Source organism: Xenopus laevis, chromosome 8S, assembly GCF_017654675.1.
Source record: "Xenopus laevis strain J_2021 chromosome 8S, Xenopus_laevis_v10.1, whole genome shotgun sequence".
NCBI classification, from domain to species: Eukaryota; Metazoa; Chordata; class Amphibia; order Anura; family Pipidae; genus Xenopus; species Xenopus laevis.
The window spans coordinates 49,078,664-49,103,402 of NC_054386.1; the positions used below are offsets into that span (position 1 = coordinate 49,078,664).

General features: G+C 41.0%; 1 protein-coding gene and 1 long non-coding RNA gene across 14 annotated transcripts in view; one reads left to right on the forward strand and one right to left on the reverse strand.

The window, feature by feature from the left end:
* The window catches only part of LOC108700058 (gamma-aminobutyric acid receptor subunit beta-4), a 252,484-nt gene extending 238,324 nt beyond the window's left edge, over positions 1-14,160 (forward strand). For all 11 annotated transcript variants that reach the window (XM_041574958.1, XM_041574957.1, XM_041574966.1 and 8 more), the window contains 4 exons: positions 7,411-7,551; positions 8,889-9,041; positions 10,826-11,082; positions 13,134-14,160. In XM_041574958.1, the coding sequence (XP_041430892.1) occupies positions 7,411-7,551; positions 8,889-9,041; positions 10,826-11,082; positions 13,134-13,502 (920 nt within the window). In that variant the 3' untranslated portion in view covers positions 13,503-14,160. The remainder of the gene's footprint in view (positions 1-7,410; positions 7,552-8,888; positions 9,042-10,825; positions 11,083-13,133) is intronic.
* A 2,210-nt stretch (positions 14,161-16,370) lies between these two features.
* On the reverse strand, positions 16,371-24,476 carry LOC121397660. 3 transcript variants are annotated; one of them, XR_005963809.1, is made up of 6 exons: positions 24,227-24,476; positions 20,290-20,373; positions 18,771-20,083; positions 16,987-17,766; positions 16,736-16,789; positions 16,371-16,589 (listed from the first exon to the last, which is right to left on the reverse strand). It is a non-coding gene; the product is annotated as an uncharacterized LOC121397660 (long non-coding RNA). The 3 variants fall into 3 exon arrangements; XR_005963810.1 differs by lacking the exon at positions 24,227-24,476 and having other exon boundaries at positions 16,987-17,198; positions 17,519-17,766; positions 20,290-22,222; XR_005963808.1 differs by lacking the exon at positions 24,227-24,476 and having other exon boundaries at positions 16,987-17,181; positions 17,519-17,766; positions 20,290-22,221.
* Positions 24,477-24,739: the final 263 nt, after the last annotated feature.

Genomic DNA, 24,739 nt, shown 5'->3' on the forward strand with positions numbered 1-24,739 from the left:
GATATGGACTTGGTTTGCATCTTGGACAGGGTGGGGCATGAAATTCTGAACAAGGGGGTGCATGTAACCTTCATCCCTGATAATGCGGATGTCATTCTAAGCCACATTGAGTAGGTTAAACTTTTGTAGTAAAAATCTAGAACTATTGCTAAGGATGGTCAATTATTTATTTTATGCTTATGTTTAGCTTTTTCTATTATTTTGAAACTGATTTAATGTATCAAGGCTAGTACCATATCTGACAAGTGTCAGCTATTGCCCATATGTGCCAATGCTTTTGAATTGATTTCCTATCATACTTCTCTGTGAATCAAGGGGTAAGGAAAATGAGTGATTCACAGAGCAGAAGATAGAGAGAATAGAACAACACCTTAAAGATGGCGTCTAGAGCTTTTGGCAATCCAAGGAATGTGACACTTGATTTTCACCATATATAGTATGCTAAGTGTAGTTTTTACCATATATAGTATGCTAGCTGCTAAAATGTATAAATCTTCTTATATCCTGTGTGGGGGAAACCGATATAAAGCTTCATTTGGGGGGAGGCTCTTTGACTTCTGCCTGGACTTCAGAGTGCCTGGTTATGTTAGAATTGCTGCTGAGCCATTTTATGGAGGGGTCCCTCAGCTAAGTATCAATAAATATCTTATGTTTGTTTTACCTGTGTGTGTCAGTTTAATCACTCTACAGACAAGAGAACAAGAGCCCTTCTCAATACAAATTTCGAAGTTTTTTTCACTTTGAAATTCGACCCTTGATAAATCTGCCCCTAGAAATATCAAAAAAGCTATTTATTTATAACTTTATGCGAAAAGAATTTAAGATTTTAAAAGTTATTGTTATCTGTTGAGATTGTATATGGAATTGAAATTGTTCCATTCTCATAAACACAATACTTTCTTATTTAAAGTTTATTTTAGGCATAGAGATGTAGCTAATTATTTTGGCCACATGGTATTTATTATTTATTAATTATTACTAGTTATCACTAGTTATTGCTAGTTATGGTTAATATATATTATATGTAATTTCTTATCTTGAAATAGGCATGTTTATTGCTGGATTATTATAAAATTCAATAAAAATAAATTGAAAAGAAATATACAGTAAAAATACCTTTAATCGATTTATGACACATGATACTGTAAATATAGGATTTGATATCCACTGATACTTTTTTTTTATTGAAAGTCCAGCACGTCGAAACAATGGATTTCACTTTTGTAAAGATACAATTGTGTTATTGGAAATTGTATATAAGTGCATGACTAATAAAATATCCTTTTACATATAGAGGTCTTAAATGTTTGTTTTATTTTTTATCGTACATATTACCTGAATATATGCAAAAGAAAAGCACATTAGGTGAAATCTAAAAGTTGTTGTGATGGGGTGGTGGTGTTCACACTTCTTTAATTACCACCACACCTACATAGGATAAGTACTGAAGATTCATTTTATATTTTTGAAAAACATTAACAACAAAATAAACAAGATGGTTGAACTAGAGTCAAACATGCCCATTATTCGTCTTCTGAGATATAGGTCATCCTCATCCACTGATAATTTGTATTATTTCGTTATTGTTTTTATACAGATTAGTGTCAAGACTGCAATATTCAAATTAAATGTGGGTGAGATTATTAAAATTATTTGCATTTTTTAATAATGCCGCACATAAACTGAGCCAACATATATTAATGGCAGCCAGACTTATCATTGCTAGCCACTGGAAAAAGCCTACACTCTCTTTGGCAACCCTAAGAACTAAAATTATGTACATCGCAGAAGCAAAAAACTGCAGCGGTTCTCCAAGCTCCCGCTAGGCCCATACCAGCAGATATATCGAGAGTGGCCAAGCAACTAACAGAAGTAACCACAAAAGCGGAGGATCTCGAGAATAGACTCCGACGCAACAATCTGCGACTGGTAGGCCTTCCTGAAAATATCGAGGGGAAAAATCCTGAGCAGTTTGCCGAAGAATGGCTGAAAACTACTCTAGGCGCTAAGAACTCTCCCCCCTGCTGGTGATAGAAAGGGCTCACTGAGTACCTACCCGTCCCTTACCTCCGGGAGCGAGTCCAGATTCTTTGCCACACCGGAAGAAGCTGACAAGTGGCTGGAGGCTCGGCAGCGCCGCACCGGATGGCACAACAGCCGCAGCAGAAGATAGTGGGCCATTGTCCCTGTGAGTATAAGCCCTGTGAGCACATACATCTCATTAGACTACTGTAATCAAGGGGCCTGCGACTCCCCTTGGCTCTGTGTCAGGGGGCCTGTTGCTATCTGAAAGCCTGAAAGCCACTTCCAAAGTTACAGGGTCATGGAATACCCTGTCAGACAGAGCATCACGGTCACATGGCTTCACGTGTGCCCCTATATAAGCAGAATCCTTACCAACTGTGAACTGTGACTTTGCTAAAACTCGAGACCAGACCCGAGGAGGCCACCTTCACTTTTACTGACAGTGCTAATCATTCCTTTTCAGAACCTTCCCGGCTCACCCTGGCAAGTGGGAATAGGCAAGTTGTTTGCAATGGTGGAGCTCACAAAGGGACAAGTCACCCTACTTAGTCCAAGCACCGATACTCCCCCTCAGTTAAAGTTAACCTAGTTCGGGGCTAAGGTCCATCCCAGTGGGTGGGTGGACAAGGGAGGGATTTGGGGTTTTTGTGGGGATCTCTGTGATTCATACCTTTGTTCTCACCACTTTTCTACTATCTTCTTTCTCTACCTATTCCTCTCTTTTTATATATACTGAACTGTCATGTTTATGTGGACTTATCTACTGTTTGATATCAGCAAGCCTGTGTATATTACAAGATAATGCATGTTGCAGCTCAGTGGGCGACTTTCTCAAATGTAGCGGGGCCTCCCCATCAATTCCAAGACCCCCAATATGCAAAGCCTATCGATCATCTCCTGGAACATTAGGGGGTTAAATTCGAAATTCAAAAGGGCTCTCTTGTTTAACTACCTCAAAAAGTATAGTCCAGCAATGTTACTACTCCAAGAAACCCATTTAACCAGGCAAAAGCTGCTGTCTCTCAAGAAAACATGGGTAGCACATGCCTACCACGCCCCTTTCTCAACTCACTCCCGAGGGGTTACAATTTTGATCAGAAAAAATATAGCCTTTGAACTTTTGTCAATCAGGACTGACTACTATGGAAGATACATTGTCCTACATTGCAAACTGAATAGTCAGTTGGTTACCTTTGTCAATATTTATCTTCCTCCCCCATTCTCTGTAATGCTTCTCGATCATATTACCACAGTACTAGCCTCCTTCCCACCAGCACCTATGTGTCTTCTAGGCGGCTTCAACGCCACCTGGATCCACTCTTAGACAAACTTCACCTGGTGGGCATGCATAACCCAACTCTATCCAGGTGGGTGGAAGCCCTAGGACTAACAGAAGTCTGGAGATGGAAGCATCCACACACCAAGCAGTTTTCTTGTCACTCGGCCACACATGGTTCACTGTCCCGGATAGACCTGGCCCTTGCATCGGCTGAATTCTGCCAATTAGTGGACACAGCTGATTATCTACCCAGGGCGTTCTCTGATCATTCCCCACTCTTGTTAAAACTCTGTCCCGCCGTGGGCGATAGACGGACAACCTGGAGATTATCCCCACTCTGGCTCACAGTCCCCCAGGTCAGAGATACGGCCCTAGCAGAATACTCGACATATTGGGACACTAACCAAGTTTCGGCGCCCCAAGGTACGCTTTGGGAGGCGTCCAAAGCGGTAGCCCGCGGAGTATTAATAGCCTCAATTGCAACCGCTAGGCGGGAGGTCAAGGACAAAATTAATGAGGCGGAACACAACCTATCCCAAGCAGAAGAGGCACATAAAGATGGTCCAACACCAGCCACCAATACTGCCCTCTCCAATGCCCAAAGGAATCTAGAACTCACACATGCCCAACTGACTAAAAAAGAGCTGCTCTACTCTAACCACCGACTCTTCGACCAGGGAGATAAAGCAGGCAAGCTTCTAGCATGGTTAGCTAACTCTAGAGACTCTCAGACATGTATATCGGGTATTATGAATGATGAGGTAAACATTATAACTACGCCTCAAGGGATACAGCAAGTATTTCAGAAATATTATATCAAACTATATGAATCTAAGGCAGAGTACACTCAGACTCAATTGGAAGACTACCTGGGCGATATCACCTTTCCCCAATTATCGCAGACGCCAGTGTCCTAGAGGCCCCGATCACCCTCCAGGAGGTCAGGGAAGCGGTCGCGGGACTTCCACAAGGTAAAACTCTGGGCCCAGATGGGTTCCCAGCAGCTTGGTATAAGCTCCAAAGTGAAAACTTGCCCCAACATTTACATCATACCTTTCTAGATGCGATCGACACTGAAACACTACCAGCCTCCTTCTATGAAGCGGTGATAGTACTCATTCATAAAGATGGGAAAGATCCTTTGCTTTGCGAGTCCTACCACCCTATATCGCTGATCAACGTTGATGTGAAAGTATTTGCCAAGATTCTAGCCACAAGATTGGCAAAAGTGATCAGCTCACTGGTCCACCCAGACCAATCTGGCTTCATACCCAGCAAGTCCACTTCTACCAACCTACGAAGAGTCCATACCCACCTACAAATCTCACATGACAACTCAGGGTCCAGGGTCCTTGTCTCCCTGGATGCAACAAAAGCTTTTGATTCCGTTGAGTGGCTGTACCTTTGGGAGACCATAAAGAGATTTGGGATCGGTCCCAAGTTTATTAGCTGGGCTAAACTTCTGTATAAAAAACCTACAGCTAGAATTAAGACCAATGGCTCATTGTCGGCGTCCTTTCCCCTCTCCAGGGGAACGAGACAGGGCTGCCCCCTGTCTCCTCTCCTCTTCGCGTTGGCCATTGAGCCAGTAGCCATCCGCTTACGACAATCTCAACAAGTCACGGGCCTCCGAAGGGGACTGCTAGAAGACAAGCTGGCTCCTTATGCGGACGACCTCCTCCTATTCTTGACGGATCCGTGTGACTCACTTAAGTCTGCTATGGCGATACTGGAACAATTTGGCTCATTCTCGGGCCTCACCATTAATAAAACCAAATCAGCTTTACTACCATTGGACCCAATACCGGCTCCATCGCCTGAAACATGTGAAATTCCATGGGTCACAAGCTTCAAATATCTTGGTATTGTGATTACTCTCCAGATCTCTAATTCCATAGCACATAATTTGGAACCTCTTATTCAGCAGTTTAAATCAGCACTGTCCATATGGACTTCCTTGCCGATCAACCTGTGGGGGAGAGTGAATCTGTACAAAATGCTTTACTTACCTAAGTTCCTGTGCCGACTACTTAACTCTCCAGTCTGGATTCCCCAAAAGTTTTTTATCGGATCACCTCCATCCTTCTTCCATTTTTATGGGCTAATAAAGCTCCCCATCTTTCCCGGAAAAGTCTGACGGCACCAGTAGACCAAGGAGGCCTGGCCCTACCGCACCTCTACCTATACTTCCTGGCAAGTCAGCTTAGCCACATTCATACCTGGTTCCATAAGAGGGAGGAAGATCCTGGAGTGGTGCTATTGGCAGCTTTGGTGGGCTCTTGGGCGGGCCTCAGTAACCTCCCGTACAGAAGACTGTCAGATTACACCAGACAACCTTCAACAATAACAACCCCCTTTAAGGCATACACTATGTCACACCCTTATTTGAGCTGGTCCTCAGAAATCCACAACGAAGCAAACTGACCTCCAGACTCTACAAATCCCTGCTAAAAGCAGGCCCCACGCCCTTTGACAAAGCTCTCCCCAAATGGCAATCCTTCCTACCGACATTAACAGATGAACTTTGGGAAGAAGCTACAGAATCCATCTACTCTGACCTGATTGCCTTGAAAGACAGACTCATTCAGCTTAAATTTCTGCACCAAGTAAATATTACCCCAAGTAAACTTGCTAAAATGGGAAGAAACCCAGGAGCTATCTGTCCCAAGTGCGGTGAGGGGGAGGCGGCATTTTTTCATATGACCTGGACTTGTTCGCAAATTTATAAATATTGGAAAGATATAGTGCAATATATTGCAGACGAATTATCATTTCAAGGCCCCTGCACTCCGGAAGTTTGCCTCCTCGGGCTAGTGGATGACCTCTTGCCTCTCAATAAAACCAGATCGTTAATTAGGGTACTACTATTTTACGCAAAGAAGCTGTTGATGATTAAGTGGATGGCGTCCCAACCCCCCACAGTTCAGGCTTGACGGAACCTGATTAACAAAACGCTTCCATTGATCAAGCTCACATATGAGGGAAGAGGGTGCCCGCAGAAATTCGAGAAAGATTGGACCCCGTGGTTGGAGGGGAATCCAGAGGAACAAATGGTTTAGCCCTGTTAGGGAGAGTCAAAGCCCTGAGTAGCAAAATTCATTGACCCCACAATTCATAGCGGATATACAAAGCGCCCACTGAGCTACAGAGTTATAACTCTATTGCATATAATTATTGTCATTATATGAACAATTCTTACAGTCTTGCCTAATGTAGAATGTGATGGTTCTTCTTTGTTGATTCTATCCACTTGTATGTTAAAAGCAGAAATAAAATCTTTAAAAAAAATAAAAATATGTATTATTTAATTGGTGCTGGACTTTCTGTTGATAGACTAAAATGGTGCTGTTTGCCCCACTATGGGCTACAGTGGGAGTGGGTGCTGGATAATATTCTGTGCCCTTCATTGTCTTTTCTACTCTAAAAATGGGGAAACATGGGAAAAGATGCAAGTACATTGCAACAGCAAAACAACATGCCCTTCTCTATCTTTCATTTGTCACAGTGTGCATTTTGGGTAAAGAATGCAAATGCAAGCACTTCTGACCAAAATCTGCCCTGTGTGGCACTTCACATACTGGACAGATGCAGGATGGATTAGTCTTATTTCCTCTGGTGTAAATACTCTGTGTGTGCCATAGATCTTAGAGAAGGCAAGCTCCATACTGGCCATTATCTTTGTCACTGATGCCATCCCTAGCTTTTCATTGAAAAGGCAGATGACAGAATCAGCCATGGTTTATGTTTCAAGCAGATGGTGAACTAACAGAGCACTGAAATGTATAGACTTTGTACTCTGCATTTTAGATTGTAAAGAGACACCTAACAATCTATTCTGCACAGGGTGGTATATACCATAAGGCTGACCCTTAATTATAGAATGAATGGGTTTAAGACTGAAGATGTTACAAAGGTAATAAGACTATGTAGAAAAGTGTGCCTTGAGGAATTTTAGGAATATCCATTTCTCAATAATGCAAAGAGCTGTTAATTTGCAATGAAATAAGCAGAATATTGGTCAATGTTACAGGGGTGACAATGGACTTGGGAAGAGACACAAACAGATGCATTCAGGTTATAAACACAGATTTTTCTGTATTTTGCAGATGGATACACAATAGATGATATTAAGTTTTTCTGGCAGGGAGGAGAAGAAGTAGCAGTCACAGGGGTATCTGCTCTGGAGCTGCCACAATTCACCATTATTGAGACCAGACTGGTATCCAAGAACGTCGTATTTACCACTGGTAAGATACATTAAGAAAACAGTTTGTTTTCCTAAACTAGGTGCAAAAGCTCAGTATTTTAGATTACATTCATCTTTAATCAAAATATTCTTTATTTTGGACTGATTTGTTTTACTTTAATAATCCATTACCTTGTTCTTTATAATAGGTAAATAAATCTATCTTTACATTTTTTTTTTACCAGCCTTGAGGCATGATGTTTCAAATTACAGAAATGAATAGATCCTGTACCGTTTTTATGGGCTTACTCCTGTAGCTCTACTGACCTAGATATAGCCTGTGTAGAGCTACATGCATCTCAGTGGGCCCTGCCACCTGCCCACAAGTCAACCGCTGCCAGCCACCACTGCTTTCCCCTCTGCCATCTTTAATTTTTAACAGCAAAGTAATCTGTGTAGAAGGTGCAATTTTGGCTGGGGATGGAGCAGGGAGCAGCATTGGTTGGGTGATGGGTCTCCAGTGGGCCATGGGTACCCCAGTTTGACTATGGCTACATGGAGCAGATATCAGCTCAAAAACGAATACTTTATCTTTTCTGCACCGATATCCAAACAAGCTAACACCGGACATGTCAATGGATCTACTGGAGTAAGTGCATAAAATGGACCTGCTTTCCTCTGTCTGTGTACAAACATAGATGAGGGAAAGTGGCAATCTACTAAGTGTGCTTCTGGCCATACATGAATAAAAGTAAGTTGATCCTGAGGAAGGCAAAAAACCCCATTTGAAGTCTCTCTAATTTGCCTCGGAAGGGGGGGGGAATTCCTTCCTGACTGACTCCAGGATGGAATCGGACTAGTCCCTGGATCGAATTGTACTATGAGGTATCTTCCATAACCCTGTATTCCCTTCCTTGCTTAAAAAGAAGAATTTCACTGGCACTCAAAGGTTCATTCAAGCAGGTACAAGCCCTTGCTGAGTTTATTTTGCGAAGGTGCAACGTTTCGGGGTAAACCCCTTTATCAAGCTTGATAAAGGGGTTTACCCCGAAACGTTGTACCTTCGCAAAATAAACTCAGCAAGGGCTTGTACCTGCTTGAATGAACCTTCGAGTGCCAGTGAAATTCTTCTTTGTTGCTACAATTGAGGTTGCCGAGGCCTCCTTCACTGTGCAACGGGTTGTCTTGTCCTGGAGAGCCAGGTTGTGCAAGCGTGGTAACCTTGTACTACCTTGCTTAAAAGCCATACAACCCCTTCTTAAAGCTAGCTAATATATCAGTCTGTACAACTGATTCAGGGAGAGAATTCCACATCTTCACAGCTCTCACTGTTAAAAAAACACTTTCTCCCTGAAGATAATATGCACAGCTGTCTACTGTACTGCCCTGTTCTTACAGGTTCCTACCCTCGACTGTCATTAAGTTTCCGGATTAAGAGGAACATTGGATATTTCATTCTTCAAACCTACATGCCATCAGTCTTGATCACCATTCTTTCTTGGGTGTCCTTCTGGATCAACTATGATGCATCAGCTGCTAGAGTGGCACTAGGTTTGTAAAGTGATGGATAATATATGAAGCAATAAAAAAGTAAAAATAAATGTTCACTATAAGGGCTCACCTTTCATTTAGTGGCAGAAATAATGTGGATTTCTGTACTTGAGGAGCAAGTACAAGAAAAAGTTCTTGTTGGTATACAGTAAGTGGTGTATTGGATTAGTTGCAGGCAGGATAACCTTTCCATGAAGTTTATGGGGCTGATTTACTCTGATTTAAACTGTACCAGTACAGTTGTCCCTTGCAACTAATTAGATCATTGGCTCATGGCACACATGCATTTGGACCCAAGCACCAGTCAATATACCCCTGTTATTCAGTGTTATTCAATGTAAAGCTTTATGCCTGAAGTACACAAAGCTGTGATAGCCTAAAATGCTCATGACATTTTCTTCATGACAATGGCAGACAAAATGTCCCATGTGCCATAGTTCTTCGTTTTCATTTTCTATAATACAGTAGACCAAACAAAATTGCTGCACCTATGTTAAAGGGGTGGTTCACCTTTAATTTAACCTTAAGTATGTTACAGAATAGCTAATTTGAATCAACTTTTCCATTGGCCTTCACTTTTTCTTTTTTATTGTTTTTGAATGATTTGTTTTTTCCTTCTGATTTTCTTTTTAGCTTTCAAATGGGGGTCATTAACTCCATTTTAAAAACAACTGCTCTATAAGGCAAGAAAAATATTGTTATTACTATTTTTTTTATTACTCATCTTTCTCTTCAGGCCTCTCCTATTCAGAGTCTCTTATTCAAATCAATGCTTGGTTTCTAGACTAATTTGAACCCTAGTTACCAGATTGCTGAAACTGTATACTGAAGAGCTACTCAAAAATTGTCTCAAAATATCATTCTAAAATTTAAATGTGATCAGCCCCTTTAATAGGTAAACCCATGTGTGTGTTTTTTTTGTCTTCTGTAATAAGGATATTTTAAAAAAACAGCAGTTTGTTTTCAAATAGTATGAAGGAGTACAAATATCTTTAATATGATTCATAAAGATGCATCATTATGGGACATAGGCCTGGGAATACTTCTGGGTAATACATTTAAATGGTTGCCAGTCAGCAGTAGCAACTATAGACAGCAATTAAGTAAACTGTATTAAAAGGGGTATATACTATGCAAGGAGATGGTATGTCATGGCTGACCAAGTTGAGTTGTTGACATTGGATATAAACTATGTAAATTCATTGATATATGTATGCATTTATATGTTAGCTATAGCTATATCTTTCTTGAGTAATGAAGCAAGTTGTGTAACATAGCCCTCACTTAATTAAAGCAAAGAAGGAAGCTCCCAAGAGGTAAAACCTGCTATACAAATATGCTATGGATATAGCCATCAGGAACCTACTTTCATTTCAGACAGTATTGCTTATCTATTATAACAAGATTAGAAACTTATTATGCACTGGCTATCTTTCATAAAGGAGAAGCTGTTGAATTTGTGTAGTGATATCTATGCCCTGACTATGTTTTTAAGTCATTCTTTGTAATATTTATGAATCACAATAAATATGCGCTAGTGGTTTCTGCCCCCAAGCTCCTGTCTCTATGCTGGAATGAAAAAAGAAAAGGGTTGTGCTGCTATCTTACTTTGATATCAGGATGGAGAACTGAAATGGTGGTGGTGGGGAATTAACATCCTTTCTTTCTGCATCTATCTATATTGCCATTAAAAAGTGATTATAGTCAACATCAATAGGAGGAATTTCCATGGTATTACATGCAGTTCATTGAAAGGTTTATATTTTTATTCAATTTTATATTAGGGGTGACAACGGTGCTTACTATGACAACCATCAATACCCACCTGCGGGAAACACTTCCCAAGATTCCTTATGTTAAGGCTATTGATGTCTATCTGATGGGATGCTTTGTCTTCGTGTTCCTGGCTCTGCTGGAATATGCCTTTGTTAACTATGTATTCTTTGGCCGTGGTCCTCAGCAGCAAAAAAAGCTCAATGATCGAACAAACAAAGCAAATAATGAGCGTCATCGCTATGAAGAAAGAAGAGTACGTGAGCAGGTCAGTGCTTCTTGTGCATGACTTTAAGGCTTCTCTAAAATGAATTTGCACTTGTACAGTTCAGCAAAGGTTGAGAAGTTGAGCATAGGTGATGTCTTAAATCATCAAGAATAAAATGAGGTTTGCCTGTCATAAAAGCTGATGCCACAGGGCTGATTATTAAATTCTGATGCTAATTGTGCTGGTTTCTGAGCTGCCATATTTTAATTATCTTAATTATATGCTAATCAGCCTTATATTGTGGCAGTATATATTTGTTCAATATATTGTGTATAGGCTCGGGTAAGCACAGAGCATGTGCAATGAATCAGGGATCTTTGGAGGCACAGATCTTTACTGCTAAATGGCTGTGATCATCTTGGGCTGGTACAGAAGCCCAGAAAATAATATATACCATTTCTGCCTTTTTCTTTACTTAAAGGAGAAATCAACCTGTTCTGAAAAAAAACCCGTACCCCCCACCCCAGGTAGATCCCTCCTCCCTCACTACCCCCCCCCAGGAGATGCCACATACTCCATACTATACTCCCAAAACATGGTAGTAGCGTTTTACATAAAGACCACAAAAAAGTTCCAGTTTGCTCTGTACGGTAATCTTAAATATTGTTCTTTTATATTTTTAAGAATAAACATTGGATTTTAATGTTCATTGGAGTCATTGGAAACACTTTAAAATTACATTTGCGTAGGTTTGTTTTAAGCAGGTGAAGCTTGGCTGTTAACAGTGATGATCCCATGGGAGGATAAAAAGAGGGGTGGATTTTAAAGTGGACCTGTCACTCAGACACACAAATCTGTATAATAAAAGTTATTTTCAAATTAAACATGAAATCCTATTTCTATTTTTTATTAAAGCATTCATAGCTGTTGCAAGCTCATTTAAAAATCTTAGCTGTCAATCAAAGATTGTCTGCCCCTCCTCTATGCCTAGGCATTGAGGCGGGGCAGACAATTATTTTCACTTTCCATTCAGCACTTCCTAGATGTCACTGCTCTCCACACATTCCCCCGTTCTCTTCACCGTTTAATTGTGTAGCCAGGGCATGGGGATGGACATCGGGTCCCCCATTCAGGTGCACAGACAAAATTCTGAATTGATGCAGGGCTTGCCTTAATAACAGTGTCCACAAAATGGTTCCTGCCTACTTGATAATTATGAATTCCCAGACTAATGGAAACAAGATTCAATTATATTGTGTAATTAAAGTTAATTTTGCATGACTAATGAGATAAAATAAGAATTTCAATATTTTTTTTGGGTGACGGGTCCCCTTTAAGGCCCAAAATATAACTGTGAGTGTAATTTAATTCATGATATTTGTTGCATTACTTGTGCTACTATTTTTGGGAGCTACAAGTGGAACATGAAATAGGACTGGTGTATAGGCTTGGAGAAGTGGACTATATACTAATAATGACTACACTTTTTACAAACATTTTAAACATTTTATACCTTTGACTACCATTTTTACAAACATTTAAATTGAACATACTTTATTCATTATCCAGAGACTGGTCTGATACTATATTGTGTCAGAAAGGAGGACATGGGGAGCCTTCCTGTGTATATATGCAGCCACCGCTGTCAGGCATAGAAAATAAATAGCATAGAAACACAAAACCTTTCAAATTTGCCTCAGAGGGGGAAATAATTCCTTCCTGGCTCTTAGATGGAAATTGGAGCAGTCCCTGGATCAACTTTGCCTTAGAACTGTCAGTAACCTTCCATTTTCTCACTTGTTAAAAAGCCATTCGCTTTCTTGAAGCTATCTAATGTATCTGCTATACAAGTGAACCCATCTTGCCCTGCCAAATAAGGGGAAGCCCCTAGGCATTCACATGCACCCCCCTTATTAGAAGGAGCACATGTGGGGGCCAGGCTCATTTGTAGCCACATACTTGCCCATTTATTGCAGCAGAAATTGACTTATGAATTCATAAATGAGTACTAAGAAGTTTGTACAATGTTTGATGGGGCAGGAAGAAGGAATGCAATCTAAAGCTTTGTCTATGTATTGGGTAAAACTGATATCTGTCTCTATTTTACATAGGTTGACCCTTACGGGAATATTCTTCTTAGCACCCTCGATATGAGCAGTGAGTTAATGTCAGCCGAAATGGGAAGCAGTGTAGGTGATTCCCGGAACTCAGTGCTGTTGTATGACACCTCAGGGATCCAGTTCCGTAAGCAGCTAACCTCAAGGGGAGATGGCTTCGGCCACACGCCCTTGGAGCGCCACGTGCCCATGACAGCCGCCCATGGACGTGCCAACTGCCGCCTCCGGCGACGCTCCTCCAAATTAAAGCTAAAGATCCCAGACCTGACAGATGTCAGTACCATTGACAAATGGTCCAGGATCATTTTCCCCATCACCTTTGGATTTTTTAACCTGGTATACTGGATGTACTACGTCAACTGAGGCTTTTCCATTGCCCCACCTTCCCCCTGAACCACGCACCTACAATCCTGCCACAGGACACACGCTTTGCTGGAGTCTCTCACCCTCTCCTGCTTCATGGTTTGATTATTGTACCGAGGAGAGAAGGATTCTCTATATCTTGGGGGGAGGGGGCAGGAGAATTGCACTTTTTGCCATATTTTTCACCAAATTCTCACTTTTTTGCCTGAAAACGGAGAGAGCGGGGTTTTTTTTTTTGGTTTTGCTTGTTTTATTTTTTAATTATTCTGGATATTGGTTTGGGGAAACTTTTTTCTGAAGACTTTACTATTAGCAGGATTAAAATAAGCCTTTATATAAGAAAGATTATTCAGGGAGTAAATTCAAGAAGGAAAGGTGAATGTGGGAAATAGGGAAATGGAAACATGATGTTTAAGAAACCTTTACACATTCATTGCTAAATTTGCTGCAGAGCTATATTCTGTATATGTAGAAAGATGTAAGTGTGTGTCTAATGCAGTTTGTACTTGCATGCAGATGAAAGCTCTGCAGAGCAATACATCTCTCTGCAGTACAAGCTATATCAGTGTGCACACCTTCTCAGAGGGATTTGTGTCTGCTACATATTACTTTTGGAAATTCTAACATCAGATTTGTTCAAACAGAGAATATAAAAATGGACTGAATCTTGAATTGTCACTTAATCTATGGTGTGCCAAACCTTATTAAAAAAAAGAAAGAAAAGAAGGAGATGGTCTAAGAGCGAGTTATAAAAACAGATGTGCCAATCTTAAATTAAAATTAGATTAAAAGGTAAAATAATAAGAAACCCAGGAGTACATATATTAAGACATTTCCCATTGTCGGTATTCTTACTAAAATGCAATTGCCAAAAGTCGGAATTAATTTATAAATAAAATATAAATATTTGGACAGACATTTTTTTTCTAATTTTGGTTCTGTACATTACCACAATGAATTTTAAATGAAACATCTCAGATGCAGTTGAACTGCAGACTTTTAATTCAGTGGGTTGAACAAAAAGATTGTATAAAAATGTGAGGAACTAAAGCCTTTTTTTAACACAATCACTTCATTTCAGGGGCTCAAAGTAATTGGACAAATTAAAAAACTGAAAATAAAATGTTCATTTCTAATACTTGGTTGAAAACCCTTTGCTGGCAATGATAGCCTGAAGTCTTGAACTCATGGACATCACCAGATTCTGGGTTTCCTCCTTTTTAATGCTCTGCCAGGCTGGGCCAGATTTACATAGTGGGCACCCCTAGGCTCACTGTTGTTTGTCGCCCCTGTCCCCTCGTGCAAATTTTTATTATCTGGACTGGAGCAATGGGGATTGGCGCACAGGACATTTAAAAAATGATTGTATCTCCAGCACATCCTCAGTGTTTTAGAATCAATGTGGGTGTGGTTGGGCAGCATGCCGCCCCCCTAAAATCCTGCCGCCCTAGGCCCGGGCCTAGGTGGCCTTTCCACAAATCCGGGCCTGCTGCCAGGCCTTTACTGCAGCGGCTTTCAGTTGCTGTTTGTTTGTGGGCTTTTCTGTCCGAAGTTTAGTCTTCAAGTGAAATGCATGCTCAATTGGGTTCAGATCAGATGACTGACTTGGCCATTTAAGAATATTCCACTTCTTTACTTTAATAAACTCATGGGTTGCTTTGGCTGTATGTTTTGGGTCATTGTCCATCTGTATTATGAAACACCTCCCAATCAATTTCACTGCATTTAGCTAGATTTCAGTAGACTCTGGTGCAAATTTGCTAGAGGGCGAAGTGACTAACGCTGGTGAAAATTCGCCAGCGAGACATCATTTCGAAGCTTTGCCGATTTACTAATGGCCGCAGGAGTAACATAGTCAGCGAAAGAGACAGACACTAGCAATTATTCGCATGCGATCGCCAGGTGAATTTTCACTCTGGCGAATTGACGTAACTTCGCAAATTCAGGGGGAAAAAAACAGACGCTAGCAATCATTCGCACGCTATCGCCAGGCAAATTTTCACTCTGGCTAATGAACGTAACTGCGCAAATTCACGAACGTGCGGATTTTAATGAACGTTACCTCTTTCACCAGACTTGCCTTTGCCAGCTCTGTCCTTGTGAAGTGCATTGGAGTGCATAGAACATCCTTAAGCCCAAAAAACGCTGACGTCTTTTCATTTTTTCATAGTGATTGCCAGCAAAAATTACATTTTTATTTTCTAACTGGTTTTCAGCATAGATTTTCACACATATGGAACATCAAATTTACAGTGGGCTTATGTGTAGGGCCAGGGTCGGACTGGGGGGACCGGGGCCCACCGGGACTGTTGCCGAGGGCCCCCCTCCGGCCACCCGTCCTCCCACTGTGACGCGCCGGGGACGAGCAAGGAAGCCGCTCGGTGCGCATGCGCAACAGCGCCGCTTGGCGCGCATGCGCAGGCGGCGCTGCTCAGCGCCGATAATTTTTTTTTTTTTTTTAAATATAAATATTTAGAGAGGGGTTCTGGCCCGGCGGGGGCCCATGAGGGTCGGGGCCCACCGGGTATTTTCCCGGTGTCCCGCCGGGCCAGTCCGACACTTAGTCTTTATTAAGTCTTTATTAAGGCTCCCAGTACATGTGTAATAAAAAGTAAATGTAAAGTATTTGCAACAACAAAATAAAGATGTCAGGCCTGGACTGGCAATATGTGGGTTCTGGCAAATGCCAGAAGGGCTGCTGTAAGTTGCCATAGGTAGGAGCTGCTTGGGCATCTGTGTACTTGGAATGCCAGGGCCTATTGTGAATCCCTATATTTAAGCCCTACGCATTACAACAATATCCTATCATGTACATTCTTTATAACATATATTTAGCATCAACATATATTTATAATAAAGAACAGACCATTTTGAGGTACAAAAAATGTTTATTTTTTTTTAAAATCAGAAGTTTTTATTTTTTTTTGACTGTTTCAGGAGGGCCACCCTTTTCTCCAGTTGCTGGAGCTGGCGGCACACCTGCGGATGACCTCCGGGCTTCTTCCCTCCAGGCTCCCTTCCACCTGTAGCCAGTCTGCTTTAGCCTCCTCTAGCTGGGTTGCCCTTATGGCTCTGGTGTGTGGATTTCTGAGTAAAAAATATAGCAAATTTAGTTGTTATTGTTCCCTTCATTTAATTTTGCGTTTTTTACAGGCTTTTACATCATTTTTACAACTCGTGAAGAGAGTGATGCGCAAACAAGCATCAAGGAACACATTCATACTACAAATTACCTTCAATTGTGGGGCTCATTTGTGGTGAACCGCTGAACTCATCTACCCAGATGTCTAAGAGAAAATTATGTAAAAATGTTATTTAGATAAAGAAAAGAACACAATGTTTAAAAATATACACACATACTAGTGCATCACATGTTCTAATTTTTGGCCAACAAAACTTCAACGAACTGTCAATCTAGGCTATTTCTCATCACAATATAGGTAGTGGGATAGTCACAGATATTTATATGTGCTTAAAAATGTACCTTCTGCTACTTCCAGCTCTCCTCCAGCTGCGGCTTTCCCTCCAGCTGCTGCTCTTGATCTCCTTCTTGAGGAGCATGTTTGGGGTGTTGGTGACCCTCCTCCCATCCTTTTCAATTGTTGTTTATTCAAATTTTTTTCATAGTTTCTGAATTATTTCCATTTTTCTTTCTAGCTTTCGAAAGGGGGCAGTGACCCTGTTTAAAAACAAATGCTGTGTAAAGCTACACATTTATTATTATTGCTACTTTTTATTACTCATCTTTCTGTTCCAAGCCTCCCCTATTAATATTGCATATCCTCATTCAAATCAGGATGGATGGTTGCTAGGGTAATTTAGGCCATAGCAACCAAATTGCTGACATTGCAAAGTGAAGAGCTGCTTTATAAAAAGCTAAATAACTCAAAAACCAATGATAACCAATTGGGAATTGTGTCAGAATATCACTTTCCATCATACAAGAAAACTTAACTCAAACGTGAACAACCCCTTTTAAGCATTAACCCTTTTTGACTAAACATGTAACTACTTACTGTGGAGATGCAGGTCCACTTGGGCCACAAACTCAGACTCCCTCCACTTGATGTCACTCCACATCCTTTGTAGGATGCAGAGATCAAACCTGGTTCTGCAGAGGCGCCGGATCCTCCTTTGGAGCCTGGACATAATGTGTCTTTTGTGGTCCCGTTTGTTTTGGACCCACAAAGGCACATCATCATTGGTCAGCTGACCAACTCATGCAGCCTTATCATTGAGAGCTTCTAGCCCTGGCATCTTCTCACTGTCAGAGTAAAACAAACAATAAAACTTTCAGAGAATGACATGTGACCAGGGAAGGGACTTTCCCAATGTTACATAAATGAAAGGTATTTATTTTTAATTTTGTTATATGTTCATTATCTTCAATCTTGAGAATATAATGTTCACATAGAATGATAGCATAAAATGTGGCCTATTTCTTTAGTGACGATTCTCGCTAACGACTTTGTGCAGGCGTCGAATGGGGGGCGCAGGCGCGGAATTGCAGACACCGGCACGTAAATGTGATGCCTGTGTCAAAGCAGTTGAAAAGTCTTTTATACTGTATATAGTACTCCCTGTGCCTTGCCCAACAAACATTCCTTTTTGTTGTGTTTGCTGTGCCTTTACACCTAGCTGCCAGTAATACATAAATGAATGCTTATTTTGTTCGGCCCCTTGAAGCCTTGCCCCTTACTGGATGCCCACCCCTTTTAGAAGTAGCTGAACCACCAGGAGTTATGTTAGAAGCAGTGGCAGCTTGCCCTTCACTTGACTCCACACTTATGTGTGTTAAAGGACCAGTAACATCAAAAAATTTTATTTAAAAATCCATTCTATATGCTAAAAATAATCGCCATGGCCTTATTACATTAATATAATATACCTAGCTTTTTGAATACCTTTTCTCCATTGGCATGGAAAACGGGGAAAGGGCGACCAGTTCGTGCGTGTCCCTGGTGCTTGAAGGGTTAACATGCCTAGATGCCGACCCTTGTAGGCCTCTGTACTTGTTTTTCTGTACGACCCTGTACTGTCTCTTCTTAGACAACCTTGCATAAGTATCATCATGTACTAAAAACAATATTATCAGCTTGCCTCAGACAAAATATCTTAGCTAACGCGCATGCACATATTTGTCTCTTTTCTATCTTGTCCATCCTGAAGGATATACCTATTACAGACATATACTATGCTAATAACTATGCTGATACGTCACTATATTGGGACGTCTTTACTTATAACCTATATAAGCCTACGTCTGACCTTCAATAAACGGAACTTGTTATTCTGATGTTTCTTTGTGCAAGTTCCCGGGATCCGGAATACTAGGCATTGTTGGTCAGACGAAATCCAAAGGTTCCAGTAGCAGTCGGTTCATTGTCCCCTTCAGTGCTGTTCCACTGCACAGCACTGGAAGTAAGGAACCCGAAGTCAGAATACTGCCAGGAGGTAAGTAAGGTAGTGGGAGCCAGAGGCACAGCATCAACAGGCAGGGGTGAGCAAAACTGCTGTGGGAGAGAAAGGCTGAGGGCAGGGAAAGGCTCCAGGGAGAGAACGGCTGAGGGGACAGAGGCTGTGGGGAGAAAGTCTGCGTGGAGAAAAAGGCTGCAGGGAGAAAAAGGCTGCGGGGGAGAGAGATCAATTCTGAGGGATAGAACGGAACAGAAAGGCTTTGGCAAGAGAGTCTGCGGGGAGAGAGAGCTAAACGCTGGGGGGAGGGAATGTAACAAGAATGGCTGAGCATGGGGAGAGAGAAATGCAGGGGGAGGCAGAGAAGATAGAAATGCTGGAGAAAAGAGAGAGAACAGTGGGGTAGAGGGAACAGATGGAAAGAGAGGGAACCAATGAGGGCTGTGTGGAGTACAACACTGGGAGCTAAAGTCTGTCACAAAACCAGAAGTGACGTCACACACCAGGAAGTCGGGTCCCGGAAGAGAGACACAGCAGCGAACACGTAAGGTAGAAGAAGTAGAACAAGCAAGAAGATGGCGGAGACCCCTTGGACGCCATGGGACAGTGCCGGTTTTAGTTTTTTCTGATGTCTTACCCAAACAGCAGGAAAGATCAGCATATTGGAGGTAAGTAATGTACACTTTTTTTTTTCTAAAAATAAAAAATGGTGTTAGACTTTTCTCCCTCAAGTTACTGCTGTTTGAGTAGCTGGTTTTGAGCCATAATGAGCTGATTCTGTGCTTTAAGAATATTATTTGGATGGAGGATCAGATCAATATGTTTGCCTTTTCAATCGCAATGATGTATCTGCTGTCTGCTGTAAATGGTCATTTAGTGACATGAAGTCCTGATGTATTAGAATCAATGCTCGTTTCATTTGTATATAGCTTTTTCCGTTTTCTGCAATACTTGAAGGGAGATTTGCAGTCAGCTGTTCAACTGATTGATGAAATGAATCGGGCTCATAGTGGAGTGTTTCCTTCTACTGTTGAGGCTGCATCTCTTGGGTTTCCTGTGGCTCAGCTACTTCTCTTGGAATGGCTTCCAGGGTTTGTGTGGCTCAGCTAGTTCTGTTGGAATGGCTTCCAGACTCAATTTGACATCATCATCATCATCACATACAACTGTGAAAAGAAATAAAATTGTTAGCACTACAAAAAGCTAAAAAGGGTTATATCCGGCATGCAACATGCACAGCTTTGTCTTTCTGCAGAGTAATTATGCTTTGGTTGTTTTTTTTTTTGCAGAAATTGATGAGAAGTCTCCATTTAACCTTACAAATGTCGTTTTTTACCATCGCCATTTCATTTATGCTGAATAAAGTACTAACTTGGTAGTGTTTGCTGGCATTCTTCCTCCTCCACATGCATTTCTTGACTCTGCTGCTGGTTTGAGTCCCGTATGTTATCTGGTCCTAAGTGAACAACAATAGAAGTTATATTTTAGCCATGAGCATGTAGCACACATTAGGAGCAGGGTAAAACAAACTAAATTGTGACAATTACATTAGTAGGGCATTTTAAGAAACATCTTTTAAAATATATGAAAGTAGTAGTTCAACATTTGATCCAAATGCTGTTAGAAATTAATATTTATTGTGTAGGTTGCTATGCCACATGTACTATAGCAACTCCATCTGAAACACATACAAAACTATACTTAGGTTGCTATGCCACATGTACTATAACAACTACATTTGAAACACATACAAAACTATACTTAGGTTGCTATGCCACATGTACTATAGCAACTACATTTGAAACACTTGCAAAAGCATGGTTTGCAGGCACGGATTTGGGGCAGCAAGATGTTAGGGGAAGCAAGCAGGCACCCCTAACATCTTCTCTATAACTTATAGTAAGAAAAATTCCCAATTCCAAAATAGAGCAGAGCAACCACCCCCCACATTGACCCGCCGCAGCAGCTGAGCTCAACTTTTGTATTGTGAATATATGTATAATACTAAGCCCGCCATGTCTTCATTCCGACAGCGGTGCAGAACTCCTCTTCCGGGCTGCGCAATGTGTGTGCATCATCACGCACAAGCACGTTGTCACTCAGCGCAGCCAGGGCACCAGAGGGAGATGTGAGGACCCTCTGGCCTAGCAGCGGCAGAGTGAAAAATCCAGGCCTGATGGTTTGGCATGTAATTGCTAAACTACTTGTACCATAGCAACAAAATTATGCTTTTCATGAGCTGGAATAATAGGATTAGGGATAAACATTTACAGAAATATGTTATGGTACATTATAAAGTCCTTTACAATAATTGAAACCAAAAAAAGAAATTAAATGAGCAATGTTAAAATGTTATCAGCAAAACGCTTCTGGCAATTCTTGCTGGTTCTATTTTGGCACCCCACAGCACTGACTGCACATACAGTACAATTGCTGTCCATAAGACAGTTTTGTGAGCCATGGAGGTGCGCTGGTAGTCCTTGCCAAACTATTTGGCCCAGTGTCTAACTACATGATGTACTAATGCAGTGTTTTCTGCAAAAGAAAAAGCTATGGACCGTTTCAGGAAAACATTCAGTAAGGGGTTCTGGAAGAGGAGGAGATAATGCTGAACTTGGACCCTCACCCGAGTCAGAAGTCTCCTGAACAGTAGCAGAAAAACCGGTTAAGGTTACATTACTAGTTAAAGAAGAAGATTTTGTCAACCGTGCAGCAGGACAAGCAGCAGCAGCAAGTGTGTGTCTTTCTCTTGCTTCCTTGGACATCTTTGGAGAAAGTTGCTAACAGGCAGAAGTATTCCAGCAAGTTCATCCCAAAATGTAAACTCTCCAGCTGCTCCTTAGATACCCTTTAAAAAGATTTCGTTGATCGCTAGCGCATTTACGCAATCAAATTTTCTTGCCAAACCAAACGATAGCGTAACTACGTTACTGGTTTTGTGCCAAAAAAGCACACTTCACAACAGTGATACACAAGTGACCGTTCGCGGAAGTGAACTTACACTCCATAGTGAATTTGGCGTAGTCAGAGAAAATGTTCGCCTGGCAAAGTGTGGTGATGTGAGCGAAGCCATTGCTGGCGATTTTCCGCTGGTTAGTGAATTTGCCCTGGTGTCTCTGATCACCTCAGAATTCATCCGGCTGCTTCTGTCCTGTGTCACATCATCGATAAACAATAGTGCCACTGGCAACCATGCACTCCCAAGACATCACACTGCCTCCGCCGTTTTACAGATGATGTGGTATACGTTGGATCATGAGCTGTTCCACGCCTTCTCCATACTTTTTTCTTGCCATCATTCTTGTAGAGGTTGATCTTGGTTTCATCTGTCCAAAGAACTTTTTTCCAGAACTGTGCTGGCTTTTTTAGATTTTTTTTTTAGCGAAGTCCAATCTAGCCTTTCTATTCTTGATGCTTATGAGTGGCTTGTACCTTGCAGTGCACCCTCTGTATTTACTTTCATGCAGTCTTCTCTTTATGGTAGACTTGGATATTGATACACCTACCTCCTGGAGAGTGGTGTTGGCTGTTGTGAAGCGGTTTCTCTTCACCATAGAAATGATTCTGCGATCATCCACCACTGTTGTCTTCCATGGACGTCCAGGTCTTTTTGCATTGCTGAGCTCACCAGTGCTTTCATTCTTTCTCCAGATGTACCAAACTGTAGATTTTGCCACTCCTAATATTGTAGCAATTTCTCGGATGAGTTTTTTCTGTTTTTGCAGATTAAGGATTGCTTGTTTCACCTGCATGGAGAGCTCCTTTGATCGTATCTTGTCTGTTCACAGCAAAATCTTCCGCATACAAGCACCCCCCCCCCTTAAATCAACTCCAGGGCATTTATCTGCTTCATTGATAGACATAACAAAGGAATTGCCCACACCTGCCCATGAAATAGCCTTTGAGTCAATTGTCCGATTACTTTTGAGCCCCTGAAATTGATTGTTTTAAAAAAATGCTTTAGTTCCTCACATTTTTATGCAACCTTTTTGTTCAATTAAAGATGAAAGTCTGCAGTTCAACTGCATCTGAGTTGTTTCATTTAAAATTCATTGTGGTAATGTGCAGAACCAAAATTAGAAAAAATAGTTGTCTGTCCAAATATTTATGTAGGTGTATATACTGTACATATATAATTGTAGGTGGGACCACAAATAAAATACAAAATAAGGGTAAACTTAAAATCATCGGATGTAAAATTGAGGTTTCACTGTTTGTTATATGTTGGGGGTGAAATTCTCTAGGCATCATGATTTAAAGCAGAAATGATTTCATGTTTTCAAATAAACATAGTGCCAGAGTTGGTTGAGACAGAACAGCCCAGACTGTCATAATTGGGAGTTGATTTTAGGCCAAGTCCCAACCGGAATTAAAAAGTAAGTGTTAGAGTGAGTAACAAAGTGATTTCCATTTTGGAACAGCACAGAGAAGTTCTAATCATTGCAGAACCAGACATTTTAATATTAGATAAAACCAGTACTACGTATAGATCATTGTATTTAACAAGATGACAGCTGAAAACCTTACAGCAAAAGATGTTTCACCTGGTTAGAAGAACTGGAAAGGTGGCTAACAGAAAACATTAGAAAGTAATAGATATGGTACATCAACAAGTACTCACAGTCTTGCTTAAAAAAACTCTAAAAGGCCATAACTGAAAGATACCCATGTTTGCTTGCAACAGTTGGGGTGGGGAGCAGGGATATTTTTATTTCTAGATAAGTTACAGTCCTTGAGAGGCTAAATTATACCCCTCATCATTACTTGTGTAAGTTTATAGAATATTATATCAATAATAATATATATATAGTGAATAAGGTACCCCCTCCTGTAAAATATAAGGATATTATAAGTTACCGGGGAGTTTCATGACCATATAAAAACACGAGGTTGAAGGCCGAGTGTTTTTATACAGGTCATGGAACTCCGAGGTAACTTCTAATATCCGCATATTTTACAACTGGGGGTACTTTATTTATTATAATACACAACTTTCAGTGAGTTGTGATAGAAATGACATCAGAACTCACCGTTTATAACTGATGACATCAGAACTCACCGTTTATAAGGATATAATTTACAAGATATTCATGGCTTTTGTGTATTATATATTAATATACCTCAACCCACTTACTAGGGTTCTGGTTCTTTTGAGAAAGCAGACAATGAATCCACACCAGTAAGCGTATATTAAAGTGATATGTTGTAAAATAAATCAATTGATTGTTATACATAAATGATTACACTTAGACTAAACAATAATTACAATATGTACAGTTATGCATTACACAAGTCTATATTGTTGTTACCAAAAAGGCAGGGGAATAGAGTTCAGCTTAATCTCTGCCTTCCCCTCTGGTCTGAATTCCTCACATGTTGTCTTGTTCCAGGCTCCTCTGGCTTCTCCTGCTCTCTCACTCTTCCTCTCAGCTGCCCAGCCTCCTTTTTCCTTTGTCCAGCGTTCTTTTATTCCGGGTTCTCACCTGCCCCCACAGAAACCCTCCCAATTGCCAAGATGCTGTGATAAACCAGCAACTTGCCTACATCCTGTTGAGCAAGTTTTCTCGCATACCGTAAGTTGATTTATGGTTCCCACAGCAGACATCGGAGTCATAGTAGTCACAGGAAATTCTTTATGATTTTTGTAAGGGTGTGACGTGGAATGTAAGCTTTCTGGCATAACATAATGGCATACCCAAAATTGATATTTCTTACAGTTGGGAACCTAAGAAATAAAATTCAAAATCGCTTGCATCCCTTTCACCTTTAAAACCTGCTGGACAGGGTAGATTTAATCTGTCTCTTAGATAGATTGTGGTTAG